At 54.2% G+C, this 24,668-nt stretch overlaps 1 protein-coding gene across 3 annotated transcripts; it reads left to right on the top strand.

Annotated features, from left to right (window-relative positions):
* Window positions 1-217: 217 nt before the first annotated feature.
* On the top strand, window positions 218-24,592 carry Map4k1 (mitogen-activated protein kinase kinase kinase kinase 1). 3 transcript variants are annotated; one of them, XM_040734568.1, is made up of 32 exons: window positions 218-448; window positions 1,360-1,417; window positions 1,521-1,611; window positions 2,213-2,277; window positions 5,296-5,351; window positions 5,439-5,486; window positions 5,641-5,683; window positions 5,776-5,848; window positions 6,641-6,772; window positions 8,463-8,525; window positions 8,624-8,705; window positions 9,727-9,843; window positions 10,019-10,097; window positions 11,299-11,357; window positions 11,438-11,481; window positions 11,572-11,616; window positions 13,330-13,372; window positions 14,072-14,234; window positions 14,312-14,394; window positions 16,542-16,565; window positions 17,389-17,473; window positions 19,901-19,977; window positions 20,063-20,123; window positions 21,179-21,287; window positions 21,368-21,426; window positions 21,653-21,756; window positions 22,331-22,505; window positions 23,016-23,078; window positions 23,157-23,246; window positions 23,330-23,400; window positions 23,866-23,921; window positions 24,425-24,592. In XM_040734568.1, the coding sequence occupies exons 2-32, from the start codon at window positions 1,399-1,401 to the stop codon at window positions 24,492-24,494; spliced, it is 2,349 nt and encodes a 782-aa protein (XP_040590502.1). In that variant the 5' UTR covers window positions 218-448; window positions 1,360-1,398; the 3' UTR covers window positions 24,495-24,592. The 3 variants fall into 3 exon arrangements, with proteins under 3 accessions (XP_040590502.1, XP_040590501.1, XP_040590500.1); XM_040734566.1 differs by lacking the exon at window positions 218-448 and adding an exon at window positions 459-1,202; XM_040734567.1 differs by lacking the exons at window positions 218-448; window positions 23,866-23,921 and adding an exon at window positions 457-1,202.
* The last annotated feature ends 76 nt before the right edge of the window (window positions 24,593-24,668 follow it).

Below are 24,668 nucleotides of genomic sequence, written 5' to 3'. Positions count from 1 at the left end.
CGGCGAAGGGAGAGAAGAGCTTCCGGCAGCCGCCGCCTGGTCTTTCCGGCGATCACGTGATTTCTCCCCAGCAGCCGTCATTTTTTTTTTTTTTGCGTGCTCACACGCACTTGAATGGACGTGAGAAAAGGCCTAGTCTGCCTTACTACGCAGGCGCAAAGAGGCGGGGCTAAGCCTTTCCCGGGCCGCGCCAACCTAGGGCTGAAAGCTGAGGTTCCGGGCGCGCGTGCGCCAGAGATGGAACCCGAAAGGCCGCGGAGACCTTCGGACGCTGGCGTAGCCGTGAACGCTAGTAACCGCGCGAATTGGTGCCGCGGCGTCCACTTTGCGTTCAGTCGCGTGCGAGGTGCTCTCTGAAGCCCTTCTTGCCCTGAAACAGCATCCAGTGTCCTCACTTCCTCACTGTGCAATCGCGGCTTCGCGATGCCTCTTGGGGAGCCTGCAGGAGGTGAATGGCTCCTGCGCCTGCCGTGATCGCCGCGGCACCCTGGAGTCTCCATCGGACTCCGGATAGAGGCTCTAGCAAGCGCCCCGTGTCTGTCGCAGACTCCGTTATATTATACTCTGAGCTCGATGCGCCAGCATGTGTCATGTGGGCAGGTGCATTCACATTGGTACACACGGGAACCCGAGACATGTGCACCTCACGGACCCTGTCGCGGGGGTGCTGGAGCTGTCACTTAAGTGACATGAGTAAACAGGCCTGCAACCTCCAGCTTGACTCCAAAACCTTCAAGTACCTCGCAAAGGTCCTAATGTAACCTGTGACTCCTCCCAGAATTGGAGAGCTGGGAAGAGGGTGCTAGGTCAGCCCCAGGTTGCAATTAAGATCTTTTGCATCTTATTTACATAGTGCCCTTCAGGGGGTCGAGGGGAGTCCCACCAGTCCCAGGGCAATCAAGCTTTCAGAACCCTAGGGACAGGGGTGGAGCCCTCTGCACGGTCTTGCAGCTGGGGCAGGAAGCGAGAGTGGGGAGGGGGAAGGCCACAGCCCGCAGAGTTCAAGGCGGGCCCAGGACTGGTGGAGACAGAAGGTAGTACCAAAGCTCGAGCCCTGAGGCCCTGCTGGCCCCTGGGCAGCGGCCCAGCCCCGGGCTCCAGGGATGGCCCTTGTGGACCCCGACATCTTTACTAAGGACCCCCGAGAACACTATGATCTATTGCAGCGACTGGGTGGAGGGACCTATGGAGAGGTGTTCAAGGTGAGAGAGAGCCCTTCTGCCTGCTTCCGAGCCAAACCTGGGGTCGTTGGGGTGAGGCCGACGAACCACAGCGCTAGAGGAGCCCTAGGCTTGGCTCAGAGATGCTGAGGGTGGCAAGCTATGGAGCCTGCCTGAAGGTCAACTTCCCCTTTACAAGGCTCGTGACAAGGTGTCTAAGGACCTGGTGGCTTTGAAGATGGTGAAGATGGAGCCTGGTGAGAGAGCCCCCAGAAACCCCTTCCCCACCCCTCCTGCCCTCACGTCTCAGGGCAGGGACCACGTCCACGAGCAGCCGCTCAGAGCCACCTCTCTCCCCAGATGACGATGTCTCCACCCTTCAGAAGGAGATTCTCATGCTGAAAACTTGCCGGCATGCCAACATCGTGGCCTACCATGGCAGTTACCTCTGGTGATGTCTTAGCCCATCCCCCAACCCCGGCCTCTTCTTCCTGACCAGACATCCCTAACCAGGTCCCCGGTCCTAAACTACCATTCGCCATCCAGATAGCCTAGCTTGACCTCCAGCCTGATTGCCAACCTGAAATCCCACCTTTCCTACTGAGTACCCCCAACCTAAATATCAACCAGCCCCCTGCATCTCCCATTTCACCCTGCTTCCTTAACATGAACCCCAAGTTCTTTGCCCCCCCCCAAGATAATGTCTCAGCCACCCCATTGATGATATGAATTCCTCAGACCTTGCACTCTGGGCCTCTGTGTCCTGTCTGTTTCTCTGTGAACTCTCTGCCCTGTCCTCTAAGTCAGCCTGAGATGGCAGAGGGGTGCCCTGGGGTTGGAACCCAAAGACCTAAGTTCTAGTCAAGTTGTTGCCGTGCATGCGTTTCCTGGCCCATCCTCAGCCTCCTGTCTTGTGGGAACCGGACACTCTGGTGGGCAGAGGGAGCAAGATATCCTGCAAGCCCCCCACCCCCACCCCCGCAGCCCCTTCTAGAGACGGCTGACAAGGTGTAGTCGCCATCACTGTTATGCCTGCTCTCTTGACCCTGTAGGCTACAGAAGCTCTGGATCTGCATGGAATTCTGTGGGGCTGGTTCTCTCCAGGACATATACCAAGGTTAGAGGAAGGGCAAGGGACCCAGGTCTCTCTCAACCGCCAAAGTACCTCTCTTGTCTCTCTGTCCTTGTGTCCTGGGAACTGCCTCCATGAGCCCTTCCTGGGCCCAGCTGGCATGATACTGGGTATCCTATGATGACCCAGCCCTCCAGCACCTGTGGGTCCTGCCTGTCCTTCCCCAGACAGTAATCCCTTCTGCTTCCGTGTCTCTATCTTTCTCTGAGTATATTTTCTTGGCAAAACATATTCTTGGGTTAGGGTATTTCTGCATTTTCTTTTCTTTTATTTATCTATCTATTTAATCATCGTTACTATTATTATTATTATTATTTTGGAGACAGGGGTTTCACTGTGTAGTTCTGGCTTCCTAGACCTCAATATGTAGACCAGGCTGGCCTCCCACTCACACACCTCTGCCTATTGCCTCCCTAGTGCTGAGATTGAAGACATGTGCTACCACACCTGGCCTATTTCTGCATTTTCTAAATCAGATTAGTAGCTCAGATTTTTGGGCGGTCAGTCAAATGAATTTCTGGGTCTAGCCTGAAGTTTGCCTTTCAGGGAAATTTGAGGGTAGGAGTTGGATAGGCCTCTCATCCCCTCTGAATCAATCTCTCTGTCTGTCTCTGTCTCTCTGTCTGTCTCTCTCATATACACACACACTTTTTTTTCCCCATGGTGTGTTTTGATTCTAGAGTTTTATGTTTGCTGGACAAGTGCTTTGAGGTTTATCCCCAACCCTCCTTTTAAAATTAATTTATTTATTCTTTGTGGATTTCATGTAGTTATATAGTGTATTTTTATCACAGCCCTTCAACTTCTCCTAGATACTCCAACACTCGTCTTACTTATTGTTTTGAGACAGCTGGCCTCGAGCTTGCCATCCGCTGCCTCAGCCTCGTGAGTAGCCAGGACTACTAGTCTGTGCAACCAGGCCCTACCCTCAGCCCTCTATGAAGTTCTGGTGTTCATGTCTGTCTTATTATCTCTCTGACTCCCTCTAGTCCATGACCACAAATGTCAGAAAGGGGGAAACTTTATTAAAAACCCTCGGAGGTGGAGCTACAGCTCAACGGTAGCATGATTGTAGGATCAAGGCCCCAGGTTTTGTCTGGGCAACACAAAATCTCCCCCAGAATGGGAAACTGAGGCCCATAGACAGGAGTGACTCACCCAGCCGTTGTGCAAGACCTGCTTTCTGCCTGCCTCCCTCTGTCATCTTTCTTTCTCTCGTCCCTTCCCCAACCCTGACTGTCTCTTCTCCAAAATACGTCTGCCCCCCCCATTCGGTGCCTGTTCCTCCCTCTCTCTGCTCCTACCCTGGGTCTGTCTGTCTGTCTGTCTGTCTGTCTGTCTGTGTGGCCACCATTGCTCATCTTGCCTGCCCCCATGTCACCCCATTCGTAGACTCCCAAGGACGCCCGCTGTCCTCAGGGGGGAAGCTGCTCGCTCCTCTCATCCCGGCCATTGCCCCTGGCCCGCCCTGGCTCTTTTTTTCCCTGCTTCTTAGGGTAGCCTTGTGGACCAGCCTGAGCGAAATGCCATAGCCCTTCCCACACATATTTCCTGTTTTTGTTTCTGGTTCTGTTTTTTCTTACTAATTATTAGCATATTAACATCTTACACAATACGGTTTTCCTCGATCTTAATTATTGTTTGTAGCATGAATTCTGATCGGTCTTAATAACAAAAGCTGGGGGTCAGCTATCAGGGGGTGAAAGCTGGAGGTCAGAGAAGCAGAGCGGCAGCCACTAGAGTTCTCACCTCTACCATGCTCAGACCAGAGGGGTGAACCTGTTCTCAGATTGCCTCCTCAGACCTCAGACTGCTTTAGACTGACTGCACGGAGCTCCTGTCTCCTCCCTCTGCCCAGCCACATCCCTTCCTGTGTCTGCCTCTTTAGTGCTGGATTAAAGGCGCGCGACTCCCAAGTACTGAGATTAAAGGCCACCATTGCTTGTCTCTGTTTCTTTTAGACTGGATCAATTTCGTGTATCCCAGGGTGCTCTTGAACCAACAGAGATCCTTTAAAGGTGTATACCACCACTGCCTGACCTCTATGGCTAACTCATGTGGCTAACTCTGAACTCTGAACCTCAGGCAAGCTTTATTTGCTAGATCATAAACAAAATGTCACCACAAGTATTACTAGTTTTTGAAATAGCAGCACTGAGATGTTCCTCCGGCCATAATCACCATCCTATATTTTATTTCTCTTGGAGTGTTCCCTCCATGAGAGCAGGGCTTTTATCTTTGTGTGGGCACATGCTAGTAATGGAACCCGGGGATTTTCATATGCTAGGAAGGGACTTTATTGCTGAGCCAGGCCCCCGGCCCCTCACTGGGGAATTCTAGACAGGGGCTCTACCACTGAGTCACACCCCAGCCCCTCACTGGGGAATTCTAGACAGGGGCTCTACCACTGAGCCACACCCTAGCCCCTCATTGGTGAGTTCTAGAAAGGGGCTCTACCACTGAGCCACACCCTAGCCCCTCATTGGTGAGTTCTAGAAAGGGGCTCTATCTCTGAACCACATCCCCAGGTCCTCACTGGGGGATTCCAGGCAGGAGCTTCCGTCCTATGACATGCCCCCAGCCTTTTGGAATGACTCTCTTGCTTGTAGCTGTGTCTCCAGGCCCTGGCACAGAGTAGGACTGTTGTCAGTATTGCTGAATGGCTGTCTTCCTTTGGACTATAGCATCATATTTATCTGTCTCTCTCTCCCCCTCCATGTGCACATGCTCTTGATTGTTTGGAAAACAGGTCTCTCTATGTAGCCCTGACTGGCCTCGATATTTGCATATAGCCCAGGCTAACCCAAACTCGGGGCAATAGGATGACGGGCGAGAGTAGCCATGTGTGGCCCGTCCGTCAGCCACCACCCTTCATCTCCCCTTTCCAGTTGTCCCGTCTCCTCTTTGTGCATCCCGTCCAATGGTGTGGGTGGAGGGGAGCTGGGGAGCCCAGGGAGCCCAGGTTCCTGGTTCCTCTCCCCACACCCGGGATGATTTTTGCAGTGACCGGCTCTCTGTCTGAGCTCCAGATCAGCTATGTGTGCCGGGAAGTGCTCCAGGTGAGAAGGGGCTGGGGTGCTCCGGAAGTGAGCAGGGCCCTGCCCAGGGGAGAGGGGTTTACCAGCCCATTGCTCCATCTCTTCCAGGGTCTGGCCTACTTGCACTCACAAAAGAAGATACACCGAGACATCAAGGTAGACTAGGGACAAGGGCCGCTGAGAGAGGGCCGTGGGGGTACCTAGGGCTCATGGTAGTCTGAGTTTTCGGGTGGAGTCACAGGGGTGGGAGCAAGGGAGCCCTGGGGAAGGGCGTTCTCTGTCAGTTTCTAATCCCTCCTCTGGTCCCCAGGGAGCCAACATCCTCATCAATGACTCTGGGGAGGTTAAGCTGGGTGAGTGTGGCTGGAAGCGGGGTACACTGGGAGCTGATGGAGGCTGAGGAGGGGATGGGGTTGCCACTTACTGTTTCTATGTCTGCCTCCAGCTGACTTTGGGATCTCAGCCCAGATTGGGGCGACGTTGGCCCGGCGCCTCTCTTTCATTGGGACACCATACTGGTGAGGGGTGCTGGGTCAGAGGCTGGGGTGGGAAGTCCTTGGCTCTGCCTTCTCCTACTAAAGACCCTCTCCCTCCCTTAGGCTATCTTTTCAGTTTATCTGAGTCTCTTTCTGGCCCTTTCTGCCTGTTTCTCTTAGCCTTTAGGATTTCAGTGGTGCGGGTTGTGTGGGGTGTGCGTGCGTATGTGTGCGTGCATGTGTGCCAGTGTGTGTGTGTGTGTGTGTGTGTGTGTGTGTGTGTGTGTGTGTGTGTGTGTGGACACAGGATCCCCTCCAGCTCAGGCTGGCCTTGAACTCCTGATTCTCGTCTCCAGTTTCTACAGTTTTAGCATGCACCACCACCGTACCCAGTTTGGGTTGGTTTTTAACCTCGGTCCCTAGCTCTCCCCAAGTCTGTCTACCCCTGTGTTTTCTCAGCCTGTGTCTCTCTCTCTCTCTTTGTTTCTGTGTCTCTAGATTGTAGGTCTCTTTGGCTTTAATGTGTCTTACAAACTGAAGCTAGGTTCTGATACCATCGCGATATCACTAAGCCATACTCCCGGCCTCCCCCTCTCCCTTTTGGAGACAGCGTCTCACTCTGTAGCCCAGGCTGGCCTCCAGCTCACGGCACCTTTCCAGCTTCAGCCTCCAGCGTGCTAGGATCCCAAGTGCCCCCGCACCCCCTTTCCTTCTCCTCCTGCCATTTTGCCTTGGTGCCCTGTCCCCCGGCTGTCTCTGTGCCCCGTTTCCCCTCACCCTACCCGTCTCCTGCCCCTGGGCCACTCCTTGCTCTCTGGGGATCTCTGCCCACAGGATGGCTCCGGAGGTGGCAGCTGTGGCCCTGAAGGGTGGATACAATGAGCTGTGCGACATTTGGTCTCTTGGCATCACGGCCATTGAGCTGGCTGAGCTCCAGCCGCCCCTGTTTGACGTGCACCCTCTCAGGTAAAGGCTGGGGGGCAGCTGCCCCGGGCACAGCACCGTGCCCGCCCTTCCGCCCGTGCCTCACCTCAGATCACATGTCCCTCGGAGACTCCTGTGGTTCCCCAGACACAGAAACCTCTCCTCAGCTTTCCACAGCAAGAGCTCTAGCCCAGTGGTCCCCATCTTTTTTGGGGGGGCAGGATGTTTAGAGATGTTGTCTCTTGTGTAGCCCTGGCTGGCCTCCAGTTTTCTATGTAGCCGAGGATAGCCTACACTCTGTATGCTTTTGCCCTAGCCTCTCACAATCCTAAGGATATCTATCATCAATTGTTTATCTGTTGTTGAGACCGGGTCTCCCTATCACCCTGTGTAGCCCAGGCTGGCCTCAAACACACTGTATAGCCCAGGCTGGCCTCAAACACACTGTATAACCCAGGCTGGCCTTGAACATACTGTATAGCCTAGGCTGGCTTCAAACATACTGTATAGCCCAGGCTGGCTTCAAACACACTGTATAGCCCAGGCTGGCTTCAAACACACTGTATAGCCCAGGCTGGCTTCAAACACACTGTGTAGCCCAGGCTGGCTTTGGATTTTGATCATCCTGCCTTAGCCTCACAAATGCCGGCACTTGGGAGGCAGAGGCAGGCGGGTCTCTGTGAGTTCAAGACCAGCCTGGTCTACAGAGTGAGTTCCAGGACAGGCTCCAAAGCTACAGAGAAACCCTGTTTCAAACTTTCCCCCCAAAAGTGACTTCACAGCCAGGCATGGCCACCCTGTGATCCCAGCCCTCAGGTAGCAGGAGGTCGTGAGTTTAAAGGCTAGCCTGAGCTCCATAACAGAATCTTATCTAAAAGCCCCAACGAAAAGGGGGGTGGCCATATTGAATTTAAAACCAGAACTGTATTTCCTTCCAGTGTGTGTGTACACGTATGTAAGCATGCGTGTGGAGGCCAGAAGACAGCCTCCAGCCTTGTTCTTCAGGCACTGTCCATTTTTTTTTTTTTTTTGGTTTTTATGAGACAGGGTTTCTCTGTATTGTTTCGGAGGCTATCGGTCCAGCCCGGCCTCGAACTCACAGAGATCCGCCTGCCTCTGCCTCCCGAGTGCTGGGATTAAAGGCGTGCGCCACCACCGCCCGGCGCATTTTTTTTTTTTGACAAGGTCTCTTACTGGCCTGAAACTGGAAGATTGGGCTAACCTGGCCCCAGCCACAGACCTCCACCCATCTCCACCTCCCAGCACTGGGATTATGTGTTTATCACCACATCCAGTTTGTTTACACACATGTGGAGGTCATAGGACAGTTTGCAGGAATTCATTCCCTGCTTCCACTCTGTGTGTCCCAGGACTTGAACTCAGGTCATCAGGCTTGGCTGCAAGTGCTTTACCTGGCGAGCCATCTCAGGGGCCCAAGTGTTCAGCTTTTCACAATTACATTAGTTTATATTTTTGTGCATTTGGGTGCACACACCTGCGGATGTATAGAGGCCAGAGGAGGATGCTGGGTGTCCTGGTCTCTCTGATCTTGGAGCTAGGCTGATGGCCAGCACGACCCAGCGATCCCCCTGTCTCCACCCCTACACTAGAGTCACAGTCATGCCCCACTTCTTACAGGGGAGCCGGGGATTTGAACTCAGATCCTCAGACTTGCATGGCAAGTGCTCTTACCATCTGGATCTGAACCCCATGTTCTTCCCTACTGCTCTAGGGTTCTCTTCCTCATGACTAAGAGTGGCTACCAGCCTCCTCGGCTAAAGGAAAAGGGCAGATGGTAAGCGAGGTGGCCTGAGGGGAAGCAGAGGAGGGGGAGATGGCACGAGGAGAAGGGCTTCCATCCCCTCATCCCAGATCTGGCTTCTTCCTCCCAAGGTCGTCTGCCTTCCACAACTTTGTCAAAGTCACCCTCACTAAGAACTCCAAGAAACGCCCTGGTGCCGCCAAGATGCTCAGTGTAAGCCAGGCCTCCCCAGGGGACTCCTCCCTACCCCTCCTCCTCAGCTCGGGACTGTCCAAATCTCCCATGGCTCACAGAGCTCATAGAACCCTGGTGGCCCCTTCACCCCTGGTGTCCCAGCTTTTTCCAGGGCTCTGCCCACAGGACCCTAAAACCGTACCGGTAGACCCAGGCCTGGGGGCCCAAGCCTACAGTCTCAGCACTAAGGAGGTAGGGGTAGGAGCATCAGAAATTCAAGGCTGTCTTTGTTTACATAGAGAGTTTGAGGCTGTCCTGAGCTACAGGAGACCCTGTCTCAAAAAGTAAAACTCAAGTCAAATTGATATCCTGATATTTCTTTTATGTTTCGTTGCTGTTGGTGGTGGTGGTGGTAGTGTGTGTGTGTTTATGCTTTTTTCCTTTTTTTTTAAGATTTATTTATTGCATATACACCAAATTGAATTGAAGATGGTTGTCAGCCACCATGTGGTTGCTGGGAATTGAACTCAGGACCTCTGGAAGAGCAGTCAGTGCTCTTAACCTCTGAGCCATCTCTCCAGCTCCTTGTGCTTTTTTCTTTTATTTTCATTTATTTGTTTTATTATGGTCTCATGTAGTCCAGGTTAGCCTCAAACTTGCTACACAGCCAAGACTGACCTTGGACTCCTGATCCCCCTACCTCCACCCTCCAAGGGCTGGGTTTCCAGGCATGTCTGAGCCACTATGTCTGACCTTACTCCAGATCTCTCCAAGTTTGTCTGAGTTTCTGGAATACACCACATCCCAAAGGCTTTCGCCCAAGTGTCTCTGCTAAGCCTGGTTGCTTCTAGGACACCCTGGAATTCCTCCCCTCGCCTTTTGGGATCCTAAATTCTTCTAATCTCTTGAAGCTTGTCAGCATCTCTGGGCCCCTGAGGGTCCTAGCTTCGCCTTCCTTCTCCTTCATCTGGTACCTTCCTCCCGGCAGTCTCTTACAACAGGCCCATGTCCCCGCCCTCCGCTGCCCTGCCAACCCTCTGACGCCTGCCCCCTCTTGCAGCACCAGTTAGTGTGCCAGCCGGGGCTGAACAGAGGCCTGATCTTGGATCTTCTTGACAAAATGAGGAATCCTGGGAAGGGGCCGCCTGCTGGGGAGACTGACGACGAGGAACCCGAGGTGAGGGCCGTGGTGGGGAAGGCCGTGGGGTCCTTAGGGCCTTGCGAAGTTCTTCCTGCAGCCAGGGGAGCCCTCTGGAAGGACACAGGAGAAAGAGCATGGCCCGAGAAGGGAAGCCTGACAGGGCTGGACTGTTGGAGGCTCTGAGCCCTGACGCGGCCACCTTTCTGCCCAGCCCCCCCCTACCATCCCTCGGAGGATCAGATCTACACACCGGGCCAGCTCACTGGGGATCCCAGACACTGACTGCTGTCGTAAGTAGAGAATCCTACAGTTCGGGTCAACCTAGCCCACTGTCTGACCACCACGGGCTCAAATTCCAAGACATTCTTGGCCCTCGTGTAACCTTCAAGCTGACCACAGAGTCCCCTCCCCTCGGTTCCATGAGACCTCCCAGATCTGACACCAAAGATACCTCAAGAATCTATCTGGAGGTGTGGTGGTGCACACCTTGAGTCCCAGCACTCAGAATGATCACCATGAGTGAGTTCAGGGCCAGCCTGGTCTACATAGTGAGTTCCAGGCCTGTTCCAGGCTACATAGTGAAACAATGCCAGGAAAAAAGAACTTCCCCCCAAGCCGGGCGGTGGTGGCGCACGCCTTTAATCCCAGCACTCGGGAGGCAGAGGCAGGCGGATCTCTGAGTTCGAGGCCAGCCTGGTCTACAGAGCGAGTTCCAGGACAGCTTCCAAAATAATACAGAGAAACCCTGTCTCGAAAAACCAAAAAAAAAAAAAAAAAAAAAAGAACCTCCCCTCCCCAAAAAAAGAGCCAAAAGAAAACAAGAAATACCCAAGACCAAAAACAAAACGTGAAACAAACAAACAAACCAACTAACCCATAAGCTAGCTGGGGCTGTAGCTCAGTTGGTAGAGTACTTGCCTTGCACAGATGAGGTCCTGGGTTCAGTTCCAGCATTGACTAAACTTGGTGTGGTGAAGTTTAGGTCCCAGGACATGGGAGATGGAGGCAGTAGGATCAGAGCTTCATGGATGTCCTTGACTGTATAATGAGTTAGAGGCCAGGACTACGGGAGATCCTGTCTGAAAAATAAGTGGGGGACAGGGGTGGGCAGTGAGATGGCTCAGGGGCTGAAGGTGCTTTTGGCTAAGCCTGGTGACTTAGGATAGAAGGATATAGAACCAACTTCTGCGAGCTGTCCTCTGATGCCCAGACTCTCCTCTCACAAAACAAATAAATACATGTAATTTTTCATTTAGATATCAGAACCCCTAATGCCTAAATAACGTCTGAAAACAAACATCTCACACCTGCTTTGAGCCCCTCTACCCCTCTGATGCCATTCCTGAAGCCCCAAATAAGACACAAGGTCCCTCCCACAGCGACAGTAACCACCCTTAAAGTCCCGACTCCAGGCCCCCGCCCTTACCCCGATTCCCTTTCAGTCCATCTCTTTCCCGTCCCTGACTGATTTGTCTGGTCCCCACTTCTCAGGGCGGCACATGGAGTTCCAGAAGCTCAGAGGAGTGGATCCTAGACCCTTGGCCGACACCGTGAGCCGCCTCCATGCTCCCCCCAAATGTGCTCCCTTCCCCCTTCTGCCCTGCCCTGCTGAGCTTTCCTCCTCTTACAGGTTTGCTTACAGCCCCCGGGAGACTTCAGGAGCACCAGCCCCAGGTCCAGGACCCTCCCCGGGGCGAGGGGGGGGGCGGGCGGGGGGGATGGGTTATGTGGGAACCGCCTGAGGCTCATCCTGTCTTTCTTCAGGAGCCAGCTGTCAGAGTCTGATGATGACTACGATGACGTGGACATGTAAGACCCTGTAGACCCTCAGCCTTTCCTGCCACCCCACTGCCTGGGGTCTGGTGACCCCCAGTGCAGCTCCCCCCTTCCCTCCCCGTCTCCATCCCTGGTCCCCATGCCCACTGGACCCTCTGCCTTCACCTCTGACCCCTGAGTCCCCGCCCCACCCCTTCTTCCCCAGCCCTGCCCTCCCACTGCAGTCTGACCTGAAGGCTTCCCATACACCGCACAAGCACAGTCTCACAGAACCAGGCCCTGACCCTCCACTGTGGTGTCTAAGCAGTGCTTTTTTCTGAGACAGGGTTTCTCTGTGTAGCCCTGGCTGTCCTGGAATTTACTCCGTAGACCAGGCTGACTTTGAACTCACAGAGATCTGCCTGCCTCTGCCTCCACAGCCTTAAAACATTTTTTTAACTCTGTTTGGACGCATATACTCCTGGTTCCCGTGGTGGCCAGTAGAGGGCGTTGGATCCCTGGAATGGGGTTTTCAGGCTGTTGCGAGCTGCTATGTGGGTGCTGGGAACCAAACCCAGGTCCTCTGAAAGAATAACGAGTGTGAACCATCTCTCCCGCCCCCCTCTTTTTTTTTTCGGAGACAGGGTTTCTCTGTTGCTTTGGAACCTGTTCTGGAACTTGCACTATAGACCAGGCTGGTTTTGAACTCATAGAGATCCACCTGCCTCTGGCTCTCAAGTGCTGGGACGAGCGGTGTGGGCCAGCACCATCTGGCTCTTTTTAATTTTTAATTAAATTTAAAAAATTTGAAGCATAGAGGTGGTGACACACACCTTTAATCTCAGCCTTCAGGAAGCAGAGGCAGACCAGTCTCTGAGTTTGAGGCCAGCCTTGTCTACATAGTGAGTTCCAGGACAGCCAGGGCTTCTTCAGTTTTTGTGTTTGATACAGGGTAACACTACGTTGCCCAGGCTGGACCATTGTGTAGCCCAGGTAATCCTACCTCAGCTTTCTGAGTACTTGGTATTGCCTGGCTCCTTCTACCTTCTATAACTTTGTAACTGATTCTCATCTTGGGCCCTGAGCTGCTCTGAGGTCCAGGCCTGACCCCACTCAGCCATCACAGCCTGGGGGCCTCACTCACCTCAGGCTCAGATCCCTCAGCCTACCCTGCCTGCCAACCGAAGCGTGGACGCCAACCTTCTCCCCCAACTCTTGTCATGGTTTTACCCAGCTTCAGTCTGCAGCCCAAGCTGGTCCTCAACTCTCAATCCTCCTGCCTCTGCTCTCTGAGTAGGTGGGATTACAGGCTGGTGACCAACCTCAGACTAAATCTTGACCCATGGAAATTTCCCAGTCCAGGCTTTAAGTCCCAGGCCTCACCCCACACCCGAGCCCCCACATTCTCCCTGCCCTGGCTCAGGGGACAGTCTCAAGCCTGCTCCCCGTTCACACACACATGCACGTGTACATGCGCACACGCACACACACGTACACGCACTCACGCACGCACACGCACACATACCCGCCTTCTGTACGCTGGCATGTGGGACAGAGGTGAGGGATGGAGTGGGACACCATGTGTTCTTGTGACATCCCAAAGCTGTCACTGCTGTTACCACCATGATGGCAGTCACAGAGTCCTCAGCTCCAGCCACTCCAAGTCCCCCTTCCCCACTGTTCCTCAGTCTCCGGACACCAACCTGAGACACCCCATCTTGTCCCTTGCACCCACCCACACCTCTTTATCCCATCTCTGTGTTTCAGCCCGGCCCCAGCAGAGGACGCGCCTCCTCCACTGCCCCCCAAGGTAAGGCCCTGGGGATCCTGGGGCCAAGTCCTTTGGTGCCGGGACACTGTAAATGTTTAGAGTTTGGCCGGGTGGTGGTATACATCTTAATCCCAGCACTCGGGAGGCAGAGGCAGGTGGATGTCTGTGAGTTCAAGGCCAGCCTGACCTACAGAGCGAGTTCCAGGACAGCCAGAGCTACACAGAGAAACCCTGTCTCAGAAAAACAAAGCAAACAGAACAAAAATGTTTAGTGTGTGAAGCCAGGGGTGTCTGAATATTGCAGAAGGCTTAAGCGTTTGGGGTGCGGGATGGATGTATAGAAAGTACTGCTGCACTCGGGTAGAGGCAGGAAGATCTAGAGTTCAAGATCAACCTAGCTACATAGCAAGTTCAAGATCAGCCAGGGCTCCAAAGTGACATAGTGAGACGCTGTCTCAAAACAAAAATGTGTTTGTTTAAAACAAAGCTGACTGTCTGGGAATCTGGAGTGATGGGTCCTGTGGGATCTCTCAAGTAGTTGGCCTAGTGTCCAGCATTAACCCTTTGTGTTCTGGCGTGTGCTGATGTCGCTTCTCATGGGGATGAGGTTCTGGGAAATGGTAGAACCAAGGCAGGATGTCACAGGGAGGGTCATAGCTGTGGCTGATTCTTGGTCCTGGAAAAGGCAGGGATTGGGGTGTAAGGTGCACTTCTGGGACCATCCTTCTGTCTCCGTAGCCCAAGTTCCGGTCTCCATCCGATGATGGTTCTGGAGGAGTCGGGGACGACGGGCAGCTGAGCCCAGGGGTGCTGGTCCGGTGTGCCAGTGGGCCTCCTCCGAGAACTCCCCGTCCTGGGCCTCCCCCGGTCACACGCAGCACCCACCTCACAGCCCACTCAGGTACCAGGCCTGCCCTGGGGAGGAAGACAGGCAGGGCTGGAAGTCTCTCGGCCTAACCCTGCTTCAACCCCTGCCAGACCCCTCACTATGGAACCCAGCTGCTCCGGAGCCAGGCCAGCCCCCGCTCCTACCCCCTAAGAAGGAAAAGATGAGGAGAAAGGTGAGAGCTAGCTGCTTGCTCGCTCGGGATGGGGGGGTGGTCCAGTGCGAGATAGGATGGTGGGTGACTTTTATTGAGTCCTTCCTCTGTGTCAGACACTGATCTTATGGGATGTGTGTGTGTATCCGAGGGTGGGTGGGTGGATGCTCAGGTGTGTGGATAAATTCACAGGAGTGTGGGTGTAATTTTCTGTCCTGCCAGCCAGGTCCAAATAACTACCCAGAAACTTACGACTAATTATACATGCTCAGCTGATAGCTCAGGCTTGTCACTAACTAGCTCTTACAACTTAAATTAACCCGTATTTCTGATCTACACTCCACCACGAGGCTCAGTACCTTTCTCCAACATGGCATGTTCATTTTGTTGTCATGTTCTCCCTGAGTCTGCCGGCGACTCCGCCCTTCTGCATCCCAGCACTCTCTCTCTGTCTGCAAGTCCGGCCTAACCTCTTCCTGCCTAACTGTTGGCCATTTAAATTTTTATTAAACCATTGAGAGCACCACAGCTTCACAGTGTACCAAAAGACTATTTCACAGCACACGTGCGTTGGTGGATGCATGTGTGGAGGCCAGAAGATGTCAGGTGACCTGGTCAGTGACTCACCATCTTATTTCTCTGAGGCGGAGTCTCTCACTGGAGGTGGAGCTTGGCTGCTGACGGCAGGCCTCAGGGATCTTCCTGTTTCTGGGAGGAGTATAGATATGCCAAGCTTTTTCTTTTCTTTTTCTTTTTTAACTTTTATTCTCTCATGTCTTTCATGACTGTGTTTCCCCTCCCTCCGCTCCTCCCTCCGCTCCTCCCACGCCTCTCCCACGCCTCTCCTCTCCTCCAGATCAACTCTTTGTCTGTTTCCCTCTTTTAAGAGAAAGAAAAGAAACAAAGAGGAGACCTCCCAGGGATATCCACCAAACTTGGCCTAACAAGATACAGTAAGACTAGGCAGCCCGATAGGAGGAAAGTGTCCCAAGTACAGGCAAGAGTCAGAGTTCGAGACCAGCCTGGTCTACAGATCGAGTTCCAGGACAGCCTCCAAAGCTACAGAGAAACCCTGTCTCAAAAAACCAAAAAAAAAAAAAAGACTCAGAGATGCCCCGCACTGTGTTGGGAGTCCCGCAAGCTACGCAAGCATAGGTGTATGCCGAGGACCCATACAGGCTCTGAGTTTGCCGTTTCCGTTCTGTGAACCCCTACGAGCCCTGCTTCGTTGATTCTGTGGACCCTGTTCTTGTGGTACCCTTGACCGCTTTGGCTCCTACATTCCTTCCTCGCCTGGCTCGGCCTAGTGCTAACCGATGGGTCTCTGCATCTGCTCACGTAGGTTGCTGGGAGACTCTCTCCGCTACCAGTTGCATGCCCGGCTTTCTAATGTGGGTGCTGGCAATCTGAACGCGGGGCCTCGTGTTTGCACAGCAAGTGCCCTTACGTGCCGAACCCTGATCTTGTGTCGTGCATGAAAGCAAGGTGCCACCTGCCCGGTGCGGTGGCCACACACTTGATGGCGAGCGGCAGGGCTGCGTGGATAGCTTAGCCCTCCCAACACTGTGATGAAACGCCCACCAAAACCGGCCTGGGAGGAAGGGGTTCGTTTGGTTTCTACTTCCACATCTCACACGTCGGAGCAGGAACTGAAGCAGAGGCAAGGAGGAACACTGCTTTCTGGCTCTCTCCTCATGACTTGCTTAGCTTGCTTTTGTACAGCCCCGGTCACCTGCCCGAGGGTGGCGCCATCAAGACGGGCAGGGCCCGCCCACGTTCATCAGTAATCAAAACAAAACAGTGTTCCACAATCTGGTAGGCGCGTGTTCTCAGTTATGGTGTCCTCTTTCCAAATGACTCTAGTTTGGGTCAGGTTGACAGAAACACGGACCAGCACAAGCGAGTGCACCTAGAATTCTGCAGTAAAAGGTTGGGGCCTTAGCTCACCAGTAGAGAGCTTGTCTGGTTGGACAGTGAGGGGCTTTGGGCGTGGCTCCTCGGAGGAGAGTTTAGCTGCTATGGGCAAAGTCTCTAATTCTGTCTCCAGGTCCTGCGTAGGTAGGAGTAAGGTGGGGGGTGGGGCTTCTAGGCCAAGTGGGGTACATAGTGAGACTGTTAAAAAGATGGGAGGAGAGGGACCCCAGAGGTGGCTCTTTTCTGTCCCACAGATGGAGAAAGCGAAGCGCCGAGAGGTAAGCAGATTACCCAGGGTCACCCATCACTAAAAGAAATCCCCTTTACCCCCCATGGGTACATGAAACCGGCTAGTACTGAATCCTGTATTTCCCACTGATATTCGCACCTATACGGGGGCTTTATTGCTAGGCACAGTAAGAGGCTTACTGTGTAGTCAGGGTGTGGCAGCGCACATTTGTGATCCCCAGCACTGGGGAAGTAGAAGCTAGACGCTCAGGAGAGGAGAGCCAGCCTGGGCTACATAGGAAGGGACTCTAAGGCCAGTCTGGACTACACGAGACCCTGAGTCAAAAAGAAGAAAAGCTGAAACAAAACATCTTTTGTTCTTGTTTATTGAGACAGGGTTTCTCTGTGTTACTGCTCTGGCTGTCCTGGAACCGCGCTCTGTAGACCAGGCTGGCCTCACACTCACAGAGATCCTCCTGCCTCTGCCTCCTGAGTGCTGGGATCAAAGGCGTGCACCACCACTGCCTGGCAAACTATTTATTTAATGTGCTTTGGTATTTTGCCCACATGTATGTGTATGTGAGGGCATCAGATCCCCTGGAACTGGAGTTGCAGACAGTTGTGAGCTGCCATGTGGGTGCTGGGAATCGAGCCCAGGCTCTCTGGAAGAGCAGCCAGTGCTCTTAGACCACTGAGCTGTCTCTCCAGCCCTTATATGTGATTTTATTTTTGAAGTCTTTCATGTAATACACACGCCTACACGGATGGGGGTGGGGGAGGGAGTGGGGGTCTCTGAGAAGTGGGCAGAGTCTGAACCCCACACTCACCCTCTGTCCCCTGCTCTTTGTTGCTGCCCCTGACCGTGGTCTACAGGGATGTGCCCTTCTTGTGAAATTATTCAACGGCTGCCCCCTGCAGATCCACAGCACAGCTGCCTGGACACACCCCTCCACTAAAGGTGGGCATTCAGGAGGGCCACGAGAGCCTGGGGGCGGGGCCGGGTGGGGCCGGTGGGGGTCCTAATGGAAGCACATTTTTTATTTTGATTTATTTACGAGCGATTTTACCTGCACGTGTGCTTGTCTACCGCGTGCATGCCGTGTTGGCAGAGGCCAGGAGAGGGTGTTGTATCTTCCGGGACTGGAGTTAGAGATGGTTGTTCGCTGACATATGGGTGCTGCGGACCCAACCCAAGTCCTCTGCAAGAGCAACAAGTACTCTTAACCACTGGGCATCTTTCTATCCCCAAAGGATCTTTTTTTGTTATTTAAATTTAGGTTTTTATTTTTAGATCATATGAGTCTATTTAAAATATAATATTGTTATTACTTGAGAATTTCATACAATATATTTGGATTATATTCACCCCCCCAACTCCTCCCAGATCTAACCCTACTCTCTATCCCTTTCCAACTGACTGTCCTTTTTTTTTTTTTTTAGTAATGGAGTCTAATTTGTTTGTCCCTCATAACTGTGAGGCCATCCTCCAGTTCATGGTTCACCATTAAAGACAGCAGACTTTTTCTCCCCAAGAAGCCACCAAGGTGGATGCTGTGTACAGATTTGTGCACATAGTAAGCCCAGGTGTCCACAGAGCCCAGGAGAGTGTTCAGACCCCCTAGCCCAGGTGTTCACAGAGTCCAGGAGAGTATAGACCCCCTAGCCCAGGTGTTCACAGAGTCCAGGAGAGTATAGACCCCCTAGCCCAGGTGTTCACAGAGTCCAGGAGAGTATAGAACCCCTAGTCCAGGTGTCCACAGAGTCCAGGAGAGTATAGAACCCCTAGCCCAGGTGTCCACAGAGTCCAGGAGAGTGTATAGAACCCCTAGCCCAGGTGTCCACAGAGTCCAGGAGAGTATAGAACCCCTAGTCCAGGTGTCCACAGAGTCCAGGAGAGTATAGAACCCCTAGCCCAGGTGTCCACAGAGTCCAGGAGAGTGTATAGAACCCCTAGCCCAGGTGTCCACAGAGTCCAGGAGAGTGTTTAGAACCCCTAGCCCAGGTGTCCACAGAGTCCAGGAGAGTGTTTAGAACCCCTAGCCCAGGTGTCCACAGAGTCCAGGAGAGTGTATAGAGCCCCTGAAGCTGCAGTTGGAGGTAGTTGTGAGCCCCAGGCATGGGTGCTGGGAGCCAATCAAACTCAGACCCTGGGTGAGTGGGAGGTGCTTAGCTCCAGAAAGAGGGTATTAATGGAATGATGTTGGCAGAGCCAAATCTGGAGCAGATGCTGTGGTTACTGCCTGATGTGGAGATCCAATGAAAGGATGACGTCAAAGGAGAACACTAGAGAAGGTGGAGCTTAGAGGCCGGAGGTCTCCGAATAAGACAGTCTAGAGTTGGGGTATATGATGGAGGTATTGAAGATCACCTCCAGGTTGATGGCAGATACTGGGATCAGCTTTGCCATGGCTTTGACTGCAGCAGAAGAGGACAGATTCTGGAGATCACAGCTGAGGGATAAGATTGGGGGGTCAGTATTAAATAAGATAAGAGGCCTGGAATAGACGTGTGCATCTTTAATCCCAGCACTCGGGAGGCAGAGGCAGGCAGATCTCTGTGAGTTCGAGACCAGCCTGGTCTACAGAGCTAGTTCTAGGACAGCCTCCAAAGCCACAGAGAAACCCTGCCTCGAAAAACAGAAAAAACAAACAAACAGCCAGCATTAGTGGTGCAGATCACACTGGTAGCCCCAGCTCTTAGGTGTTCAGGGCCAGCTTTGGTTTCATAGGGAGGTCAAGGACCAGCTGAATACTTGTGACCAGATCTCTTAAGACAAGAGGCTTGGGAGACGGCTCAGCAGTTAAGAGCATCAGCTGCTTTTTCAGAGGACCCAGGTTCGGTTCCCAGCTCCCACACGGTGGCTCATAGTGTTCTCTGACTCCAGTTCCAGGGGCCCCACACCCTCTCTGGCCTCTGGGGGCACGCAGTATACAGACACACATGTAGAAAACGCTCACACACATACAATAAAAACATGGTTTTTGTTTTGTTTTGAAATGAGAGGCAGAGGCCAGGGCTGAGCAACCTCACTGGCTAGAGAAGACCACACTGGAGTCCAGAGTCAAAGCTTCGCAGTTGGAGCTGAGCCCCCTGGAAGTAGGGGGGGGGGGGGCCTAGGCGGCTGCTTCGGCCTGCTGAAGCAAGTTTGCAGCTGTGGGAAAAGCAGAGTTGGAGAGTCAGCGACAGAGGACTGCCCGACATTGCGAGTCACAGAGAAGGGTCAGGGGTTTGAGTTTAGACTTGAGAGACACAAGCTGGGGTGTCAGTCTCAGGGAGAATGAGTATGAAACGGTGGGGTGGGTGGAGGGCCAGTGTGGAACAGAGATTGGGAGGTCCTTCCCCCACAATGAGAGACCCCAGCAGCTGCCTTGTCTGACCCACTCAGACCAACATCTGCTCCTGGGTGCAGAGGAAGGCATTTTCATTCTCAACCGGAACGACCAGGAGGCCACACTGGAGATGGTGAGGCATGGCGGCAGTGCCTGGGGAGGGGGTTGGGTGTTGGGGTGTTGAACAGGAGTTACAGAAGTCACCCCATTCTCTGCAGCTCTTCCCTGGCCGGACAACCTGGGTGTATTGCATCAACAACCTCCTCATGTCTCTCTCAGGTCGGCCTGTGGGCTTGGGGGAGGGGCAGTGGTCAGGAGTTGGGGGAGGGGTGGGGGTGCGGAGTTAAGTGTGGATGAGTCTTCAGCTTCACTGAGCCTGAGGTTCAAATTCTAGCACTTTCCTACCAGGTAACCTGAAGGCGAGGGGCTTCTCTCCCTGAGCCTCAGTACAACCTCGGCAGTTTTCTTATCTGCGGAATCGTCCCCTCCCAAGTTGGTTGCTAGTTTTTTTGTTTTTTGTTTTTTTTGGTTTTTCGAGACAGGGTTTCTCTGTATTGTTTTGGAGGCTGTCCTTGAACTCACTCTGTAGACCAGGCTGGCCTCGAACTCCCAGAGATCCGCCTGCCTCTGCCTCCCGAGTGCTGGGACTAAGGGTGTGCGCCACCAACGTAACATAGATGGAAGAAGTTTCGGGGCTTTTGTTTGGTTGGTTTTGATAAGTAATGAACTGGCGCATATGTACAAATGGGCTACCACTGAGCTGTGTCTCCAGCAGCGCCATGTTTTCTGAGACAGAAGTCCCACTGTGTATCCCAGGCTAGCCTTGAACTCGGGTCAGTTCTCTGGCCTCAGCCTCCCAAGTCCTGAGCCTAACAAGCAGGTGCTACCACTGCCGGCATAGGTAGTTTTTTTGTTGTTGTTGTTTTGTTTTGTTAAACTTTGACATAGCTACCAGGTGCGGTGACACAGGAGTCCAATACCAATCTCAGCTACATGGGGGCATCAGAGGCTAGCCTGGACCACATGAGACCCTGTTTTGAGAAACACGCACCAGAAATAAATAAAACTGAAGTGCAAACTTCACAGGCTGGTTAAGCTCCCCTTGTGCTCCGAGGGTACCGCGCCCATCCTGCCCTGTTTTCCCAAGCGGATCACAGTGCCTGGACCGCACTGTCCTTCCAGATGTGGAGGGTGGGGACTGTCTGAAAGGCAGGAGGGGTCTGCATGACGGGGAGTTTCAAAGGGCCGGAGCTAGCATAGCTGGAGGCAAGAGATGGCAAGGGGTCCTAAAACCGCTTCCCCTCCCCCTCTCCTCCCCCTCCCCCACACTGCAGGGAAGACTCCCCACCTGTATTCTCATAGCATCCTGGGCCTGCTGGAGAGGAAGGAGATCCGGACAGGAAGCCCCATTGCTCACATTAGCCCTCACCGCTTACTGGCAAGGTAGCAGCCCCAAAGGGCACAGCTGGCTTCCCTGCCCCTACTGCCGTGCCCACGGCCATCCCCACCTCCTTCTTCTTCAGAAAGAACATGGTCTCCACGAAGGTCCAGGATACCAAAGGCTGCCGGGCCTGCTGTGTGGGTGAGAGTCAGCCTCGGGGTGCTGGGAGGGTGGGGAGCCAGCCTCGGGGTGCTGGGAGGGTGAGAGTCAGCCTGGGGGTGCTGGGAGGGTGAGAGTCAGCCTCAGGGGGTCCTCGGGCAGTGTCCACTCAATAAGGTTGAGGCAAAGTGTCCAGGGCCCAGGGAAAGACACAGGGTGGTCTGGGAAGGAGACAGGGACCCTGACCCACCCCTGCCCACTTCCACAGCCGAGAGTGCCAGCTCTGGGGGCCCGTTCCTGTGCGGGGCTTTGGAGACGTCGGTGATCCTGCTCCAGTGGTACCAGCCAATGAACAAATTCCTGCTTGTCCGGGTAAGTTCGCGGCAGAGTGCTGCAGTTTGGACCTACCACCATTGGATGAACCCTCTCCCACCCCACCCTCCATCCTGAGGCCTTTTGAAAACTTCTTGAAGGTCCGGAGAGATGGCTCAGTGGTTAAGATCACTGGCTGCTCTTCCAAAGGACTCAGGTTCAGTTCCCAGAGCCCACATGGCAGCTCCCAGCTGTCTGTAACTCCAGTTCTGGAGGATTCAACACCCTCACACAGACATGCAGACAAAACACCAACGCACAGAAAATAAAAATAAGTACATCATTAAAGAATAGCCCTTTCTGTTCCTTAACGCCTCACACCCGAGCTTAGTTATTTCTGTTTCCAAGGGTCCGTTCTTTTAAGGCTAAAGTGTTTTTGCTGTTTCTGAGTCTAAAGTGTGGGTGTGGGTGGGTGGGTACCCTGCCTTTCGGCCTCCAGGCCGACACGCCTCCAGACACGGCCACATTTACTCTAAGGGCATGCTTTGTTTCTGACGAGGTCAGTAGCTCCCCAGGGCCTCTGCCACCGTCCCACCCAGTTTCCCTGAGCCGCCCTTCCCCTTGCGGCCCGCAGCAGGTGCTGTTCCCGCTGCCCACGCCGCTGCCTGTGTTCGCGCTGCTGACAGCGCCGGGCTCCGAGCTGCCGGCCGTGTGCATCGGCGTGAGCCCCGGGCACGCGGCGAGGTCGGTGCTCTTCCACACCGTGCGCTTCGGTGCCCTGTCCTGCTGGCTGGACGACTCCAGCACCGGTGAGCGGGCCGCGCCGCGGAGACCCGGGGCTGCAGGGGAGAAGAGGGACAGCAGGAAGGGAGGAGCTCCGGGGGAGGGAGGGGCTGCATGGGAGAGGAGGGGCTTCAGGGAGGGTGGGGCTCCAAGGGAGAGGAAGGCGGGGTTGTAGGGAAGAAAGAGGTGTGTCTGCTGCAGATGACAAAGGCGGGGCTGCAAGGATGGGGTTCGGGCTGCAGGGTGGGCGGGGCTTCAGGAAGGGGCGTGGTCGCGGGAAAGGACAGGGTTGTGGGAGGGGACTGCAAGATGAGGTGGGCCTAAGGAGGGTGGGATTACAGGTTAAGGCGGCTGCGAGGCAGAGTGGACCCTCGTGGAGGGGAGGGTCAGAGCGGCTGGGCAGGGCGAAGCCTGGGCCAGTGCTGAGGAAGACGGTCAAACGGGTAGCAGGGAGGGCCTGTGGCAGGTAGGGACCCGAGGGGTGGAGCCGAACACAGGGTCAGGCAGTCGGTTCTTAAGCCCCGCCTCTCACACAGAGCACCAGGGACCAGTGCAGGTGACCCAAGTTAAGGACGACCTGGTGATGGTGTTGATGGACGGTAAGCTCCTCCTCCCTCCCCTTCCTGGTCCTCGCCCCCGGACTTCTTGTTCAAGACCTTCCCTTCCCTTCCTCCCAGGCTCTCTGAAGCTAGTGACCCCGGAGGGGGCCCCGGCTCCCGGGCTCCGCACCCCTGAGATCCCCATGACCGAAGCGGTGGAGGCTGTGGGTATGTGCTGGGAGGAGAGGGGTCAGGGTCAAGGGTGAGAACTCCGTGACCTCAAGGGTCACAGGCGACTGCTCTCCCTCCAGCTATGGTTGGAGACAGACTCCAGGCCTTCTGGAAGCATGGAGTTCAAGTGTGGGCTCCAGGCTCGGAACAGGTAGGCCCCCTTCAGTTCACATCACTGCCTCGCCCTCTCCTCAGTCTCCTCACCCTATAAATGGGCGCAGAGAAGCCCTGGGTCCCAGGGCAGGGACTGCTGCCGGGAAACTTTGGGGTAGTGCCTCACCACCACCCTTGGAGGGAGGAAGCTCTTTTTTTTTTTTTTTTTTTGACGGGGGTTTCTCAGTAGCTTTGGAACCTATGCTGGCACTCCCTGTGTAGACCAGGCTGGCCTGGAACTCACAGAGATCCACCTGCCTCTGCCTCCCAAAGGCGAGTGCCAGCATCACACAGCTTAGTTCACTCTTCACAGCTGCTATGAGATAAAGCACTGTGTGTCTCTTGGACACAGAGCAGTTAAGTCACTTGCTCGAAATCACACAGCTTCGTGAGTGGCTCTGGGGTCAGACTTCTCCTTGTAGGGAGGGGCCATCCTACAGCCACACCCACGCTCTCTCCACAGCTGCTGCAGGAGCTAAGAGACCCCAGCCTCACCTTCCGTCTGCTGGGCTCCCCCAGGTGTGGTGCTGGGGGATGGGAGGGGTGGGAGGGGCTGCTGGTGTGGAGTAGGGGTTTCTTCTTTGGCTTAGGACACGGATTGGTGTTGGGAGGTGAACTCCCCAAGGCGCCTTTGCTGTTGTTGCTGGGAGACGGTGTCTCACCGAGTATCCCCCGCTTGCGCTCCAATTCTCTCTTGTTACCTGGGGTGTGTGTGTCCCAGAGGGCAGCTGGAGATCAGAGGACATCTTTGGGAGGGCATTCTCTCCTTCTGCTGTGTGGGTCCCAGGGATTGAACCTGGGACATTAAGTTTGGTGGCAAGCCCTCTCACCAGCCCTCTTCAGACTCCTTATGTGGCTAGGACAACCTTGAACCCCGGTCTTCCTGCCTCAGCCTCCCAGCTGTTGGGATCGTAGGCATGTGCCTGCTTAGTCACTGCCACAGCCCAGACTTGGAACGGCACAGCTTCTGTTAACTGCTTTGAGAATGAGCCCGTGAGTGACACGACCTGTCTCTCCTCCAGGCCTGTCGTGGTGGAGACTCGGCCCTCTGATGACCCCACCGCCCCTAGCAACCTCTACATCCAGGAATGAGCCCCTGAGAGGGCTGAGAAATGGACCCCTGCAGGCTCCTAACAGACGCACCAGTGGTCACATGTCCTTATCCTCCAATAAACACGACTGCAGTCTGCTGTCATCTTGCTTTTCTTGGGTGGGGGCAGTTTTGGGTGCCCAGTCCCCTCCGATTTAAATGATCCAATGCGAGGA

The sequence above is a fragment of the Mesocricetus auratus genome, unplaced genomic scaffold (assembly GCF_017639785.1).
Source record: "Mesocricetus auratus isolate SY011 unplaced genomic scaffold, BCM_Maur_2.0 Super-Scaffold_100038, whole genome shotgun sequence".
Lineage (NCBI taxonomy): Eukaryota > Metazoa > Chordata > Mammalia > Rodentia > Cricetidae > Mesocricetus > Mesocricetus auratus.
This window is presented reverse-complemented; position numbering and strand designations above follow the sequence as displayed.